This window comes from Harmonia axyridis, chromosome 1 (genome assembly GCF_914767665.1).
Source record: "Harmonia axyridis chromosome 1, icHarAxyr1.1, whole genome shotgun sequence".
Taxonomy (NCBI): Eukaryota; Metazoa; Arthropoda; class Insecta; order Coleoptera; family Coccinellidae; genus Harmonia; species Harmonia axyridis.
In genome coordinates, this window is record NC_059501.1 from 71,270,723 (window position 1) to 71,286,353 (window position 15,631).

General features: G+C 31.3%; 1 protein-coding gene across 1 annotated transcript in view; it reads left to right on the top strand.

Moving 5' to 3' along the window:
- The first annotated feature begins 669 nt into the window (after window positions 1-669).
- LOC123673927 (cysteine-rich venom protein LIO1-like) overlaps window positions 670-15,631 on the top strand; it is a 46,469-nt gene continuing 31,507 nt past the window's right edge. Inside the window, exons 1-2 of the mRNA XM_045608697.1 lie at window positions 670-768; window positions 10,834-10,874. Coding sequence (XP_045464653.1) covers window positions 670-768; window positions 10,834-10,874 — 140 coding nt within the window. The remainder of the gene's footprint in view (window positions 769-10,833; window positions 10,875-15,631) is intronic.

The window sequence follows — 15,631 nt, forward strand, 5'->3', positions numbered from 1 at the left end:
TATTTCCTCTACATTGAATGCAAATCCCCAATATTTCCGTTACAATAGATCCGGCAAGGTTGAACATTACTTTTTAATGTAAAATGATCACCCAAATGATTATTTCAAATTTAAGGAAGCTCATTCCCAGTGGCGACGCCAGCTTTCAAAAACAGGGGGGCCGGATTTTATTGGCAGGGCAACAGTACATCGAAATATTCCTTGAAAATTATAGTTTTGCTAATCTTTTTATTTTAATTATTTTAGCTTCAGTATGTCAAATTTTAAGGGGGGGTTGCCCCTGCCCCCCCGGGCAATGCCACTGATCGTTTCGCTATCTACACGGACGCGAAAAGGTCATGAATGAACGACCGACCAAAAGCTCCTGACGCCAAGTCGATATTTTTCTAGATTTTTTATTGAACAATTCCATAAATTTATCATTGGCAATAATGGAAATAATGAACCGAATTGTTGATGCGTTAATATTAAAATATTCCAGTTGGATCGAAAATATCAGCATAACTATAACGTACAACAATAAACGAGATAATTAAATTAATTAAAACCACTGCAAATAAATTTTTTCCGTTCAGAATGACCTATGCTAAATTTGTAACTTGCAGCCCAACTCTCATGCGTGTTTCTTCCGAGTTATTGAACTTGCCGGACCAAAACAAACTCCTTTAGATGCACGAAACCGGTAAACCAGTCAAGGTGATAGAAGGGGATTTCCAGGACCTAAAGAAATTAACTTCGCAAGATCAATCGCAGAGCAGAAAGCATCTGGTAAGATTCCACAGTGCAAATCCTGAAAAAGAAGAAATATCCAAATTGATGAGAATTTTTCCATTCGGATTTTTTACTATAGGTGATAATTTTCCAATAAACCGCAGAATTGAACAAGTCCTTTTTATAGCTGTGAATTCTGAATTTCGAAGGAATATGTGTTGTTTTCGCTTTTTGTATTGGGTATGACATCAAACCTTTTCCTTGAAAAATATACGACAAATATTTATTATGGGCAAAAAATCTGGACAATGGTCTTTCTGAAGAGATTTTATGAGATATTCATTTATTATTGGTATCCTACAATGATTTTTCGAATCCTTTCGAGGAATTGTTTTTCAACCTCCCACTCATAATTTCACAGTTTACGTTTTGTATACCATACGAATGAAAACAAACTCTTTTTTGCAGCTTGGTTCGAAAACACTGCGAATTTTTCAACATAGTTCAAAATATTGTCCTTTATAGCAAAATCTCTCCACATATTTACCACAAGCTTTTTAAAAATGAATTTTTAAAAATTTTACTCCTTGATTTTAGCTTTCATAATTCAAATTCTTGATATGGGAGGGTCAAAAAAATATAATTACCTGCCAATTTATAATTTCAAACATGAGCAGTAAGAACTTTAAGGGGATGTTGAAAATATTTCTCTCCTACCCTAAAAGTATTCCGAAAGTTTTCATCGAAAATAAAAACAAAATGGCTCAATATCCTTCATTGATGTTGAGAATACGTTACGTTAATTATACTATTTCAAAAAATTTGAGAAAAGCACTGACCTGGCATCATTCATGCCCCATTGGAGAGCACAGAACTAAATATAGGGAAATAAAAAAAAAATTGAAATATATGGGATGAGATTTATCATTATGTCATTATAACGGTTGATTTATCTAGATGAAGGTTCTAATTATACGGTACTCTTGAAATTTGGCATAAATATTCGAGTGAATATTTTATCCATACAATAGTACATTGTTTATCTAGCAGTAAAGTGATACTTTCCTGGAAGACAATGAAATTGTTGGCCAAAGCGTTGAAAAATATTTCCGGAAACCAATGTTTATTGGATTCCGGAAATATTCTTTTATTACGAGGTAGGTACACATACAATTGAGGAGTTTTCCTAGATTAATAACGATGTTCGGTGAAAATTTCATTTTGCCTATGTAATTCTTGACAATCGGATCATTGTGACAAAAGTAAAAGAATTAATACTTATTTCTACTTAATATCTACTTATCTTCCAAAAATATTTGAAATATGTGTGGGACATAAGAATTTGTAAATACTGCTGAAAATGTCATCTTGAATAAATTCAAGGATAAATATGAATACACTTAAAAACGTTTCATGGATTATTTGCAAGAAACGTCAACCACCCCATCTAAAAATTCAATGATTGGATACCTCGCCCATTTGTATAAAAAGTTGTAACCATCTATTTTATGGTCAAATCACTCCATGCTCAAGTTACACTCAGTATAAGAGAAGATGTTGCTTGAACATCAACGTTTGGATGAAGCATATTATAGGGCGGTGATAATCCTTATGAAACTGAGAGACCATTACCTCCACAAGAAGTCAATGTATCGTGTGCAATTTGGTTTGGTGCAGAAATTGGCCCCTACTTCTTTGAAAATGAAAAATGTGACACTTAAACCGTCAATTCTCATCGCTCGGCTATACCCAAATAATAACAGGTTTTTTTTCACCTAAAATGATATGGTTCCAGCAAGATGTTGCCCCAAAGCACACAATGCAAGAATAATTCTCATCAGGACGCTTAATTTCTTGTTTCGAAGGTGTGAATTGGCCACCACGATTTTGTGATTAATTGCCTTTGGATTTTTTGTGAGTTTTTGGGAAGGACCAATATAATCCACAGCCTACTGTCGATCTGAAAACCCACATCCGTCAAATTGTAGAATATTGTACGAAATCTACCGGCGAAAATTACAAATTACAAAGATCGAGTCCTGTGAGAGACCACACAGAGGACATTAAAATGATGTTATGTTCCAGCCATAATGACAAGGTCCAAGCATTATATTGAATAAAAGTTTGACATAAAAATTCAGACATAGCAATTCAGGAACAGCAGTATTCACCAAAAATTTCAATACGTTTAAAAACAAATTATGGTCTCATGAAATAGTCCTGTCAAAAACAATTCTGGCATTCAATTCTTTCTGTGAAAAAAATCGAAAAAACACAATGCAAAGTAATATATTTTTTTGGCATTTTGTTGCCACCTGCTTTTTGCTTCTTGTTACACTTTTACTCAGCAACGTGTTTTTGGGATTTTTTCGAAAAAATTAGATACCCTTATGTTATTACTTATGAATAATCATTCAAAATTCGAAAATTCGAAAATTAGTTTAAGGGAGGCTTTCCTTTCAAAAAAATTCCAAAATAATATTGGATTCATTTTCATTTGTGCCTATGATCATCAATTTTTTTCAATTTGCTTCCTTGATTTTTTATCCTACGAAAGTTCCTATACCTTATGAGATATATTTTCAAACTAAAATTTAAATACATATTACTTTTATATACTCAAAGAAACTTTCGTGGATAGTGTTTATTTTGAGTTGTGAAGACAATGCACCAAGATTATCAACAAACTATTTCGGATTCAAACAGGATTTCAATAATAACAATAAGGTAGGTATACTACAGTATTTTTTTAGTACTATAAATAGTACCTATTCGCTGTTGCCTACAGTAACTCACACATTTATTACGGAGTTTATGTTCAATCGAATTCACTGATAAATAAACGTCAGTTCTCTATAAATTCGATAAGGCTCCATTAGGAGCATCATAAAACAAACAAGTTGCGTTAAGCTCACTGCGATCAGTCGTAACAATAATGTACACAAATCCGTTTGCTCGAACTCACTGTACGATCAGACAAGTGATCGATAAATTCCTCAATATCGACAGTAAACATAAAAAGTCCAAGGGTGAATTCCAAAGAAGTTACAGTAATAGATCAAGTGCATCTTCAAATTCTTCGTCTAGAAGTTCATGGAAAGGAGAGATAAGTTCCAAAGTGTGCTGATACGAGTATCAGGTGTTAAGTGCAGGTTCTATCACTTATTGGTGATTCCCTGAAAGTATGAACCACGTGGAAAACAGTTGAGGAATTTGAGGATATATATGGAATTAAAATTTAATTCAATTTGGGGATTTATAGGAATACCTATCTACCAATATTTCCCTTAGTGATTAATGAAGAAAACAGTGAGGATTTGAGTCACTATCTATTTACAATTTTGTGCGAAAGATCGGTGGTTTTGTTGTAAAAGCTAGTAAGATCTGATGTTTTGCAGTGAACATTTAACTTATATGAATGATTTTATTTATTATATTTATTGAATTTCTACGAAAATATGGAGAATAAAGAATTATTTATTAAAATGGTTATGGTTTAATCTAAGTATTTCCTTATTAATTGGAAAAACTTTTTCTGAAAAGCCTTTTTTTAAATTTCCCAATGGTAACACTATTTATTTGGTATTTAATTTGAAATTGTTAGAAAGGTTCGATAAGGAAGAAGGAAATTTGGAATTACATCAAGAGAAAATTGCATAAACATTTTATCTTGTATACAGGCTGTTCCTTAATAATATACTTACTAATATTGAAGGAGGCGATATTTGGAGCCATTTTAAGTAAGTAACTGCTAAATCTGGATGGTAAATTTTCCGAAAAAAATAAATAGGTATTTATAAATTCAATGATGCTATTGTAGGTATTTCTTTGAAATTTGGTACATGTTTTCACTCCATCAAGATACATTTTCTAATGTAGGTTTTATTATTTTTAACAGTGGTGTTTGTATGGCTTTTGCATTGAATATTTTTGGAGAAAAAAATGGCACGACACTATTCTTCTCAAATTTTTTATTTATTTTAAATTCCCATTCATTTCTGAACAAATTTGATATATTACACTCTGCCTGACGCATAAAAATCGTTTTACTGCAGGTACAAATTGCTGAAATTGTCTTGTGTGATTTTTGTTTGAAAATCGTGTTTTTTCGAAGGTTCCGTTAAATATTAAATGATAATTCATTCAAATTTTATTTTAATTGGGAAATCTAACGACGAAATATCTTTTTTAGAATTCTGATTCAATACACAAGCCATTTCCACGGATTGGTCACCCCATGACATTTTCAGCAATTTTTCTCTGAAGTAAAATGTTTTTTATTTTTTTAAACCCTGCCCCGGACAAAGTGAAATCAATTTATCAAATTTGTTCAAAAATGAATGACAAATTCAAAATCAATTTTCAGAGAAAAAGCAGTGTCGTACCATGTTTTTCTCCAAAAATATTCGATGCAAAAGCCATGCAGACCTCACTGTTAAAATTAATAAAAAAAGCAGTGGAAAAGTAAGTGTATCAAATTTCATAGAAAAATCTGCAATAGCGTCATTATTGTTATGACAATTTTTTCAACTGGAAACTTCACTACCTGTGTCCCAAGAGTCCATGTGATCATGGCATATGAAGTTTTTTCTTAAAATGGCTCCAAATATTAGCATATCATTGAGGAGCACCTTGTATAACAGTTATTTTTTACAGACATTTGTTCCTAATCAATGTGTGCTTTTCAAAAATTTAAGAAACAACAAACCAAGAAATCAAATTGAAAAAAATTATGAAAAATGTGACGTTATGTCAGGAACTGATTACCAATTCATCTTTCTATTCACTGTTCCAACCAGCCTAAGGCTGCTTGATTTCTAACCGTCTCATAACTTATATACTCTTCAATTTCTTTTAAGATAAAATAGCTGTATACCTACCATATGTTTCAAATATTTCATTTTAACGATGTTCTTTACGAAGATAGGTACAAAAAAAAGTGCATCGAAATTTGGTCAAAACTTTCTGAGATATTAAACTTTCTCAAGAATGATGTTTCTAGTGGTATGATATTCACAAATTTTTGTATAATTACTCGTATTTGGTCGGACAGAAATTTTTGCATTATTGGAAAATAATTGAATTGGCAACAAGAGTTTGATGGAATACTTCTTAGCAATTATGAAACATATTTAAATTTGGAAAAGAAAAAATTTAACAAGGTGGAAGAATTTTGTTAATAAAAATATAGTGATTTTCTTGTTTGTCAGCTAAAATGACTAGGAAATAGGCATTGGTTAAACAACTATTTTGAATTACTATAGTTTTCTAATATACGAAATATTAGTCTTTGTTTTTTTTTTGTTCAGAGAAACATGGAGCATATCATTTTGCTCAAATATCTGTAATTTTTAGTCGTGTTAGGTGAAAAACTTTAAAAGTCATTCACAAAAAATTAGAAAGAAGCAAGTTTCAAAACAAAAAACAAACAAATTTTTCTGATCTAATATATTTCGTAAAAACTTGTTCCAGATATTTTCACTAGTTTGCAAGGAGCAGTGCCAATATGCAAAAAGAAATATTCTATTATTTTATATTTTCATAAGGTGTCAAGTTCATGGCTAGAAGACGTACTATTAATTGTTAAATAATAGTAAAATTACTATGCTCGTTGATATTGATTGGATAGGTGTGGAAGATCCACGTGTTGAGAGTAAATAAAATTGTAAAATAACTAGACCGTTATGACGATGAAGTAATTTCGTTCGAAATTGAACCTTCAATATATCTACTGGTTTGAAGTCGTTATAACTTGTGTTCTGAAATATATTAGATTAATTTTTTTTGGTATACAGGAATTGAATCCTTAGAAGGACATCTCAAAAATATTCAAATACAATATTTTTCAGCCATCTCCATCATTTTTGATAGCTTTTTTCAAAAGTTCCACTTTTCATTTTCTTATTCAATCAATTATTGACTGATTTTAGTGTGAAATAATATTTCCTCAGAGGAGTATGAAAGATATGTGTTTCATTATTTCTCAAAATTTTTGACCAATCGATATCTCATAATAATTAACATCAGTTGAAAAATTGTAATTGTCATGCGATCCATTATCATGTATCGGTTTTCGGTTATCACTATTAATAATTATAATAATAAAGTTTATTTCTTTGAAGTGTTTGAACAAAAAGGAAATGGTTGATTAAAATTCTCCAAGTAAATGTAAATATAATTTATTATTCAAATAAAATCACTTTTTTCATGGCAGTTCAATAAATAGAATAAATTAAGTAATAAATAAACACAAAAGTGAGCTTAAATGGCTGCATAAATACTTCGTTAACACATGGCAGATCACAGGCACTGCATCAAATCTAACCATCTTCTACATGCTGAGAACCATCAAGCTACTGGTCATTGTTGGTGTCTGGATGATCGTCACCTGACCTAGCCAACTTCAACAGCCTCTTCAACAATCCTCACGAAGATGTGGCACTTTTTCCAAATTCTTGCAGGGTTTCTTTTCAAGATCTGCTGCGAACATTTGAACTTGAACTTGGAGTCTTGTGTCTCCAAGAACTGCTGGACGAAGAACTCAAAGATGATGCACTTGAACTGTTACTGTAACTCCTTTGGAATTCACTTTTCGACTTCTTGTATTTACTGTCGATATTGAGAAACTTGTCAATCACTTGTCTCAACGTACAGTGTGTACGACCGAATGGATTTGTATACATTTTGGTATCACTAGAACGTTCCGTTCTTTGAGAAACTTGGGAATTGTCTGATGCTTTCCTCTACAAGTTCAGTCGTATATATAGGAGCCGGTTCTTGACGTCACCGAATAAAAACAAACATTATCAGCGCATTATCCGGCTATCATTATAAAGTTTGCATTTATTTCGTCTTGACGTCAAGATGTGCCGGTATGCCGGTTTGTTGAATGACGGGATGGTTTTAGAAATCGATTTTTAAATTTGACATGCCAATATGTAATTATACGTAGACGTAGCTTTCTTCTGGGGATTGTATTCGCAAATCGCAATTAAGTTAATAGCGACCATAATCGTTAAATTGAATATTGGTATTCAATTTTAGTATTCTTCTAAATGCATAATATTCTTAGTTTCTTGCTGATTGCTTTTCGACTTTTTCGACGTTGTTGATTTTCGTTTTCGTCATTGTTTTTGTTTACGTATGTACGAAATATTTTTGATAATGATTGTCAGTAGTTTTTGCGCGATTATTCAAATTAGCATTGTCATATATGGAAATTTTTCACGTAATTTCTCCTGTATATTGTTGCTTCACTATACGTCTGTACTCATACTTAAAGTTCAATATTCTAAACTTATGATAGATTTATTTTATAGTGCAACACATCTCTTTCATCATTTTGGAACAGTTTCCTCGAGAAAATGACAATGGATATAAAAATAATATAATAATAAATACAAATAATAATAACACACGCTTGAGAGGTTCGACTTTTCTCCTATCGATATACGATAACAAATCACTAAAGAACAAGGAAGTCATCACCAATTGCATCCTTGGAGACCACATTTACCAACGTATATTTCTGCGACCTCAGTTTTCTCTAAAATATTAGGTTTTTTTTAAATATTTTTCTTGGGTTTTCTATGGTTGTGGTTATACTATAGACACGAAATTTCGCACGAAGATTGTAATGGTTATTATATACTGGGTGAGTCAATCTTAGTAATCTCTCGATAACTCTTGAAAATTTTGGGCTAGAAGAATGATTTAAATTTTGACGGAATCGATAGTTCCTACTCTGCGCATATGCTTAAATTATTTTTGACTCTACAGGCTGATCCGATAGTGATGAAACACGATACTATACCCTGTTTTAAATGAGAATACCCAATTTTTATATCTTATAGGTACTTATATGCTCCATGAAATTCTGATTTCGAAATACCATATTTGTCATCGTTTATCTGTGGTACATTTTGCATAGGACACTTTTTTCAAGATATATCATGGAAAAAATCGCTTAAACTAAAGATCATATCTTGAAAACCGTTCGAAATAATTCAATTTTTTTTTTATTTGATTCTCAAAAAGTTTTCTGCAAATTTACGGATCAATCTATGGGTGGTCAAAAAGACACTACAATTGAAAAAATGACCTCTTAAAAATGGCATTGCCATTCAAAAAAACCGAGTGGTATCATATTTCACCACTCTCGGAGTACTGTCGATTCCGTCAAAATTCGAATCATTCTTCTAGCAAAAAATTTCGAGTAATCGTCCGATCGAGCACCTATTGACTCACCCTGTATAAACACGCAGAACCTTGATTTAATGTGTGATCATGGAAATATTCAAATTTGTATTCTTTTCCAATATTCTAATTTTCTAAGGTAATATTGGGTAATTTTTTTCTTGGATTATCTTTGGTTATCTTTAAGCGATCAACATAAAATTTTGCACGAGGCTTTAATATATGAATTTTCATTTTGATTACATCTACAGTTTCGAAATCGACAGTATACTGTTGATTTCCATCATCAGATCAGAAAAACTAGATTATTTTGAAAAATACGTTGATAAATTTTTGAGTAACTTTATTTTCTATATTTACAAATTTTGAATGAAATCTGAATTCTGAAACATCGAAATTTTATTTGATATGGTTATAACTTCCATTGATGGATCCTTCTTCATTTTGAAATCATGAATAAAACCAATATTTCAATTCCGCTATTTTAATTTCCATGACCATTGTTTTGTCATACCTTGACATCTTCAGGTAAGAATTACTTGACAACATAAGATGTCATGGTAGGACGAAACAATTGTCGTGGAAATAAAAATTGTGGAATTGTGGAAGATTTTGTTTTCATTCATAATTTCAAAATGGAAAGTAAGTCAAGTAAACACCGAAAGAATCGTCATTTTCTACGCACATCGGTTTCAAAAATGTTTTGTTGACGATCAGGCGAATATCAAGGACTTACGAACATAATAATTTGATTGATGTATTTTTCCGTTGCAGAAATAATTTGCTACATGTGAAATATTCGGATCTTTTAGAGGCCACCAACAGTTTCTTTTGTAAAGTTATTTGGGTATATTCGTTATTTAATTTTCTCTAAAAGTCAATTTCTTCAAATAATCTTCAATTTGATGAACGATTCTTCATATTTTTGAAATTCTTTTTCTTCATTTTCTTCTGGTGAAAACGAAATGTCATCATCAGAAAAACACATCAATCAAATTTTAAAATTCAAATTGATATTGATCTATCGTCGATGAAAATTTTTAAACATATCCAAACAATGAAAAAAAACGAAATTCAACAAATGAAGAATCGTTCTTCAAAGTTATATCTTGGAAAATATCCGAAATCCCATTTTCTTATTTTTAATCCTCAAAATTTTTATAAGCATACTCCAATTCTCATTATAAGATTCTAGATGTTATTGAACTCCGCATTTACGCATATGCCGGTTGCCAAATACTCTCATTTGGATGGATCGATATCATGGATATAATAATTTGGTTGACGTACCATCATATCATTATAATTTTTTTTTAATTCGATGCTTTCTTTCAAATTCAATTGCTTAATTTTCGAAACCTTCTTTAGGTTATCGACTCTCATTCTATTCAATATCTACTCGTACAAAATATTTTTAATGACGACTGATCAATGTCAAGGGCACAAAAATTTAAACGATGAAATTTTCCGATACAGAAGTAGTTTCATGAGAAATATTTTGATCTTATGAACCACTCATCGAGTTCTTGTAGATATTTATAATAGTATCATCCCAACATTTGATCTTTCGAACTAGGTATATGATTTAGTTTATAATTCTAGTGAAATGAATTCTTCATTCGGTTAGTTAATTTTCAGCCATCAATTTTTTTCTAATTGTAATAAACCTACTCGAATTATTGGAAAGCTTTTCAAATTTGGTTTCCGTCATTGCCTACGCATGTAACGAATTCCGAATACTTTTGTTGACGACCGATCAATTTCAAGGTTGCATTAATAATAAGTTGATCAATGTGCATTTCCTATTTATAAATAGTTAAACGAAAAATATTTGGATCTTGATGAGCCAATTATCGGTTTCTTAGAGAAATCTCCGAATGAGTTCAGACAGTTTGTGAGAAGAAAAATAATAACCCATACTAATAGGTATATAAATTTGTAGTGTTCATTTTATCACAGAATATTAGGTATGTGGAATTCTCCTGTCTCCAGATTTATGAAATAATTTAATCGATAAATGATTACTTCTATAATAATCGATGATTTAATAAAATCTTATCTTATTGTATGGTGACATGTGTGCCAAAAGTATTAATAGTACCTATTCTTCATCGATTCTGAATTATAGGTTTTAAGGAAAATTTTTAATCATTACACTACTCTATTCCATTGATGATTTCCTACTTCATTTATAGATTGTTGTTAAATCATCATGTGCTGCAAAAGTTTAGGTTTGACTTTATAATTTCCACTAGGGTTTCATATTGTTGTGATTGCATTGAATATAATGACAACATTCTGATTATATTTGAAAATTTTCATTTCAGGTACAAATAAAGTTAATATTCGTTGATGCCTCATAGTCATGTACTTCCTTTAATGTTGAACAAAAATGGACTTACTCAAAGATAATGAAATTTTAGAAAATTTTAGTTTAAAATTCGGGCATTCAATGAATTGAATCAAAAACATTTAGCCCAAAATTCAGAGTATTTTATTCCATTAGAGAAAGCTTTTTCAATAATAAGTTTGTTGCTTTTTGCAATAGAAAAGTTTCAAGATTAATTTCTAAAAAATAATTAATTCATAAATCTTGAACAGTATTTAATGATCCTGAGCTGAATCGATTTTCATAGCTCTTAATAGTTTAAATGAATTATCAAATTTAAAATAAAGGCAGGTGCCAAAAGTTGATCTATAAATAATGATCTTTTTTTACATACTTCATTTTTTTTCAATGCATTCGTTGATTGTTTACGAGAGCGATTTATAATTACTCTCGCGAAATACATGATTACTGAATGATTATTGTTCTCATTCATTTCATTTAAAGATATAAGAATCGCCATTTTCCTTTTCTATTTTTTTTTTGAGTGGTCGTTAGCAATATCATTTCATCGGTAAGTCTATAATTTTCGAATTTTGAGTCTCAAGGTTCAACTAGAATCTTAAAAAACGTGCGGATCTCGAATGGCTACGATTAGTTCATCATATTTTTTTCAATACCCGACAAACTGAATCTGAATTGTTTATCATGACAAATATGAGAATCCGAGAAAATATCAGTCTCCATATCATATTTTATAAAAGTGGTCGCCCAATTTCTGTAGTTCTCCGTTATGTTATGTCATTTTGATGACGGAAAAGTACTGAGATTATTTAGGATACCATATTCAATTCATATCTACTAATCAGATTATTGGACTCATTTAAATAATTATCAGCTTCTTTATTACTCCAAAACAATGTTGATGATAAAATATTGCAGAATATTTTATCGGCCATGCATTCATGAAGCTGATCTTTTTCCAATGTTAATCAGGAATATCGAAGATTTATCCATCGAATGAGATCGTGATGAAGATGTTGGACATTGATGTTCTCATCATCAACTGAAGAGTTTGACCTGCATGTTCTCAAATATGGTTTTTCCAAACTCAAAGGTAGTAATAGATGTTACTAAAAATGTTTTTATCATAAAGCAAATATATCTTTCAAATGAATTCCGGGTAAATTATGTAAATGTTTTTATAGCAAATCATAGATAAATTTATACCAAGTGTTAATTGAGTGGGTACACAAACTTAAAATGGCAATGATCTATGTGATTCCAAGAAGAAGAAGAAGAAATGTTAGTAAACAACAGTCGAGAGAGTGCACGGAATTGATCGCTTAAAAATCGCGTTTGAAGTGAGTGTCCTTATTTTTTGTCTATAAGTTCTGTGTTTGTGCATTTTCTTTCATTCAGTTTTCTTCACAGTGCTTCATTTTGACAGTTAATTTTAAATGTGTTTTGGATGAAAATATCGAAAAAAGTATTCAACATTGCAAATGAAATTACACCAATTGGGAAAAATTTTAGGTATATATGGCTGACGGTTCATCGACCTTCTCGAAAACGTGTGCTTATGGGTACACTTTCCAAATTAGCCGAAACCGAAAATAGTAAGTCGAAGTGGATGAAAATTGTAGGTTGGGGATTTTTTCGATATGTCGGAATTATTGCCAGAAGATAAAACTATGAATAAGAGTTTTATCTGAGAATACTACGAATTTTTTGTAAGAGCAAGGGCTTCGAAGTTGACCAACTTATACAAGTAAAACTGATAAATCCCTTGATAACGATAACGAATTTCTGGCCAAAATCTCAATAAATCTTATCCAACAGCCATTTATTTTTTTTCTCTCAAAAACTCAATATTTGTTATCTTGGAAAGGGTCTAATTATATTAACACAATGAATTGGCATGAATAATAAATATTTTTGTTTCATTGGCTAATTGCTGCTACTCTTGGTTAATTATTTATTATTAACAATAAACATTTGAAATCGGTCAAAGAAAAAATAAATTACTATAAAATAATCACAGTTCACGTAAATAATAAAAAAATTAAGTTTCTCAATATTGAGAAACCTCCAAGCTTTGTTTGATTTCATTATTTTCCATCCAGGATCTAAGATACTTGAGGCCTCTTATAGATTTTTCCTCTCACCTATTGTGGGTTTTTGTAACTGTAAGAGCAGCTCGGGAAAATTATCTATCAACAGGAGCTGAAGATGCTGGCGTTGTTAAAAAATCCTTGTTTTGCCAAGTTTGAAAGATATTTCTGAAATTACCAAAATCTACCTATAGATTTCATAGAAATGTGAGAACACTACTAATAAAGTCACACTGGCGAATGCTTTTGTCCCTCAGTGCTCGAGGAATCCCCTCATTTAGTATGAGCGCGCACGAGATTGTAGAAATATATGCCGTGCGGCGCTTGCATATGAAGCTCAAGTAATATCAAGTAGCTTGATATCAAGTCAAGCAATAAATATCTAAAATCAAGTCAAGTATGTAATTTTTCACGAGCCTGATTTTCAAATCAAGTAGTTGGTTAAAATGTCAAGCTACTTGGCTTGATGAATCCCCAGTTACTAGGTAAATATTATGTGTCCCTCACTCACCCAATCTATATTGCATAAAAGATTAAGGGGTACCAGGCACCTTAAACAATTGATTTCAATTAATATAAATTGGAATAATATAAGGAAAAACTCAATTTCAAGGATTCAGAAAATAAAAGGAATCAATATTTCGTCATGAACATGAATTCTTAAATATCAACAATATCAACAGAAAAAAAATTGTAATTTCCACATAGGTTCGAGTATATTCTTTTACTGAACACAACTAGGGAAATCTAGAAAATATCAACAAAAAAATGGTGCGAAGTATCCGAGCGTTTTGGAAAAATGTTAACTTGAAGAAATTGCTTTCTCATTCGGATTATAGATTATGAATGCGAATTTTTTGTTCGTGAACGCTGGACTGAATCTAGCCCCCCCTGCGAATGAGCATCACTTATAATGACGAATTGAAATCTATCGCACAGGTATGGCTTAAACCAACTCATAACCCCAGGGAACTTGTAAAAGTGTCGCATGGTGAATTTTATCAAAAGCTTTGGATAAATACCTACATCCATCTCCAAATGAAAATACATGTCCTTAACTGGGGTTCTAGAATATTCACTTGAATAACGAAATCGCATGTTACCAAGGTATAAGGTACATTCTTCCGACTGACGCGTTTCCAAGAATCATTGGGAAACTAATCTACCGGAATTCTAAATAAAACTCCAGCAGTTCTCGAGTTCAGGGAAATCTACAAGAACAAGTTCCAAGCATATCTCTAATTAGTTACCTCTTTCCGTATATCCTCTACCTTGGAAGGTTTTCCAGCCAAGCTGCATAAAGTCACATCAAAATAAATACATATTTCAGACACAGAACCAACCCATCAGTTTACGACGTTGTTGAACTTAAGCTCACAGATCTTAATGCGGAAACTTGTTTGCGGAAACTCTTCCTGTAGGCGTCTCGTTTCAAAAAGTCGATGAATAATTACAATCGCGTGATCCGTCGAAATCGTAAAGAAATTTCACACAAATATCAACGCCACACCTGGTATCGAATGAAGCCTTGAATTGATTGGTTGTTGATCCATCGTCATTGCATTGAGCAGGACGAAGAATACCTTCGTTGACTTTTGAAGGGTATGTGGTTGGGAAATCCAAGATTTGGCAAACTTGTTGGTTAAAATTTCCTCTCAACTACCAGAAAATTGTTCGGTGTATGGTGTCAAATAAGATTCTCATTGAATTTGAATAATTTATTGTTTATCTGTTATTGACGTCATTATCACAGTTTCTTATTGAGCTTTTTCAATCTGAAGAATTGTGGTAGGAGTTCTCCCTTCCAACTTTATCATCAAACAAACAAGAATACTTAAAATATTACTATTAAAGGAATACTAATCTTTGCCCCAGTTAGGTATAAAAGATTTTCAGTTAAGACTAACTTAGTTCTATCAGAGGTTCTATATTCCAACATAAGATCCTGATACATCACTTTCTACATCGACAAGGCAGAAAATGGTGTTGTGACAATTAGCTCTGGTTTCCCTTACTAAAAACGTCCTTTCTTAGATTTATGTCAAATCGTCTAGTGAATTCGAAAATATGAAGCTACTTATTTTGTTACCTACTTCGTTGTTATGAAATCAAAAATTGTTTGAAGTGATATTCCATATTACTGAAAAAAAAGTAATTTCATTAATTGTTTGAATTATGTTATTTATATTTATGAAAATTTCTATCTTTCACGTGCTGAAATTGAATAACATGATGAAAAATTTCAATAATATGTGGTACGTATATCAAATTTAATAAAAATAAA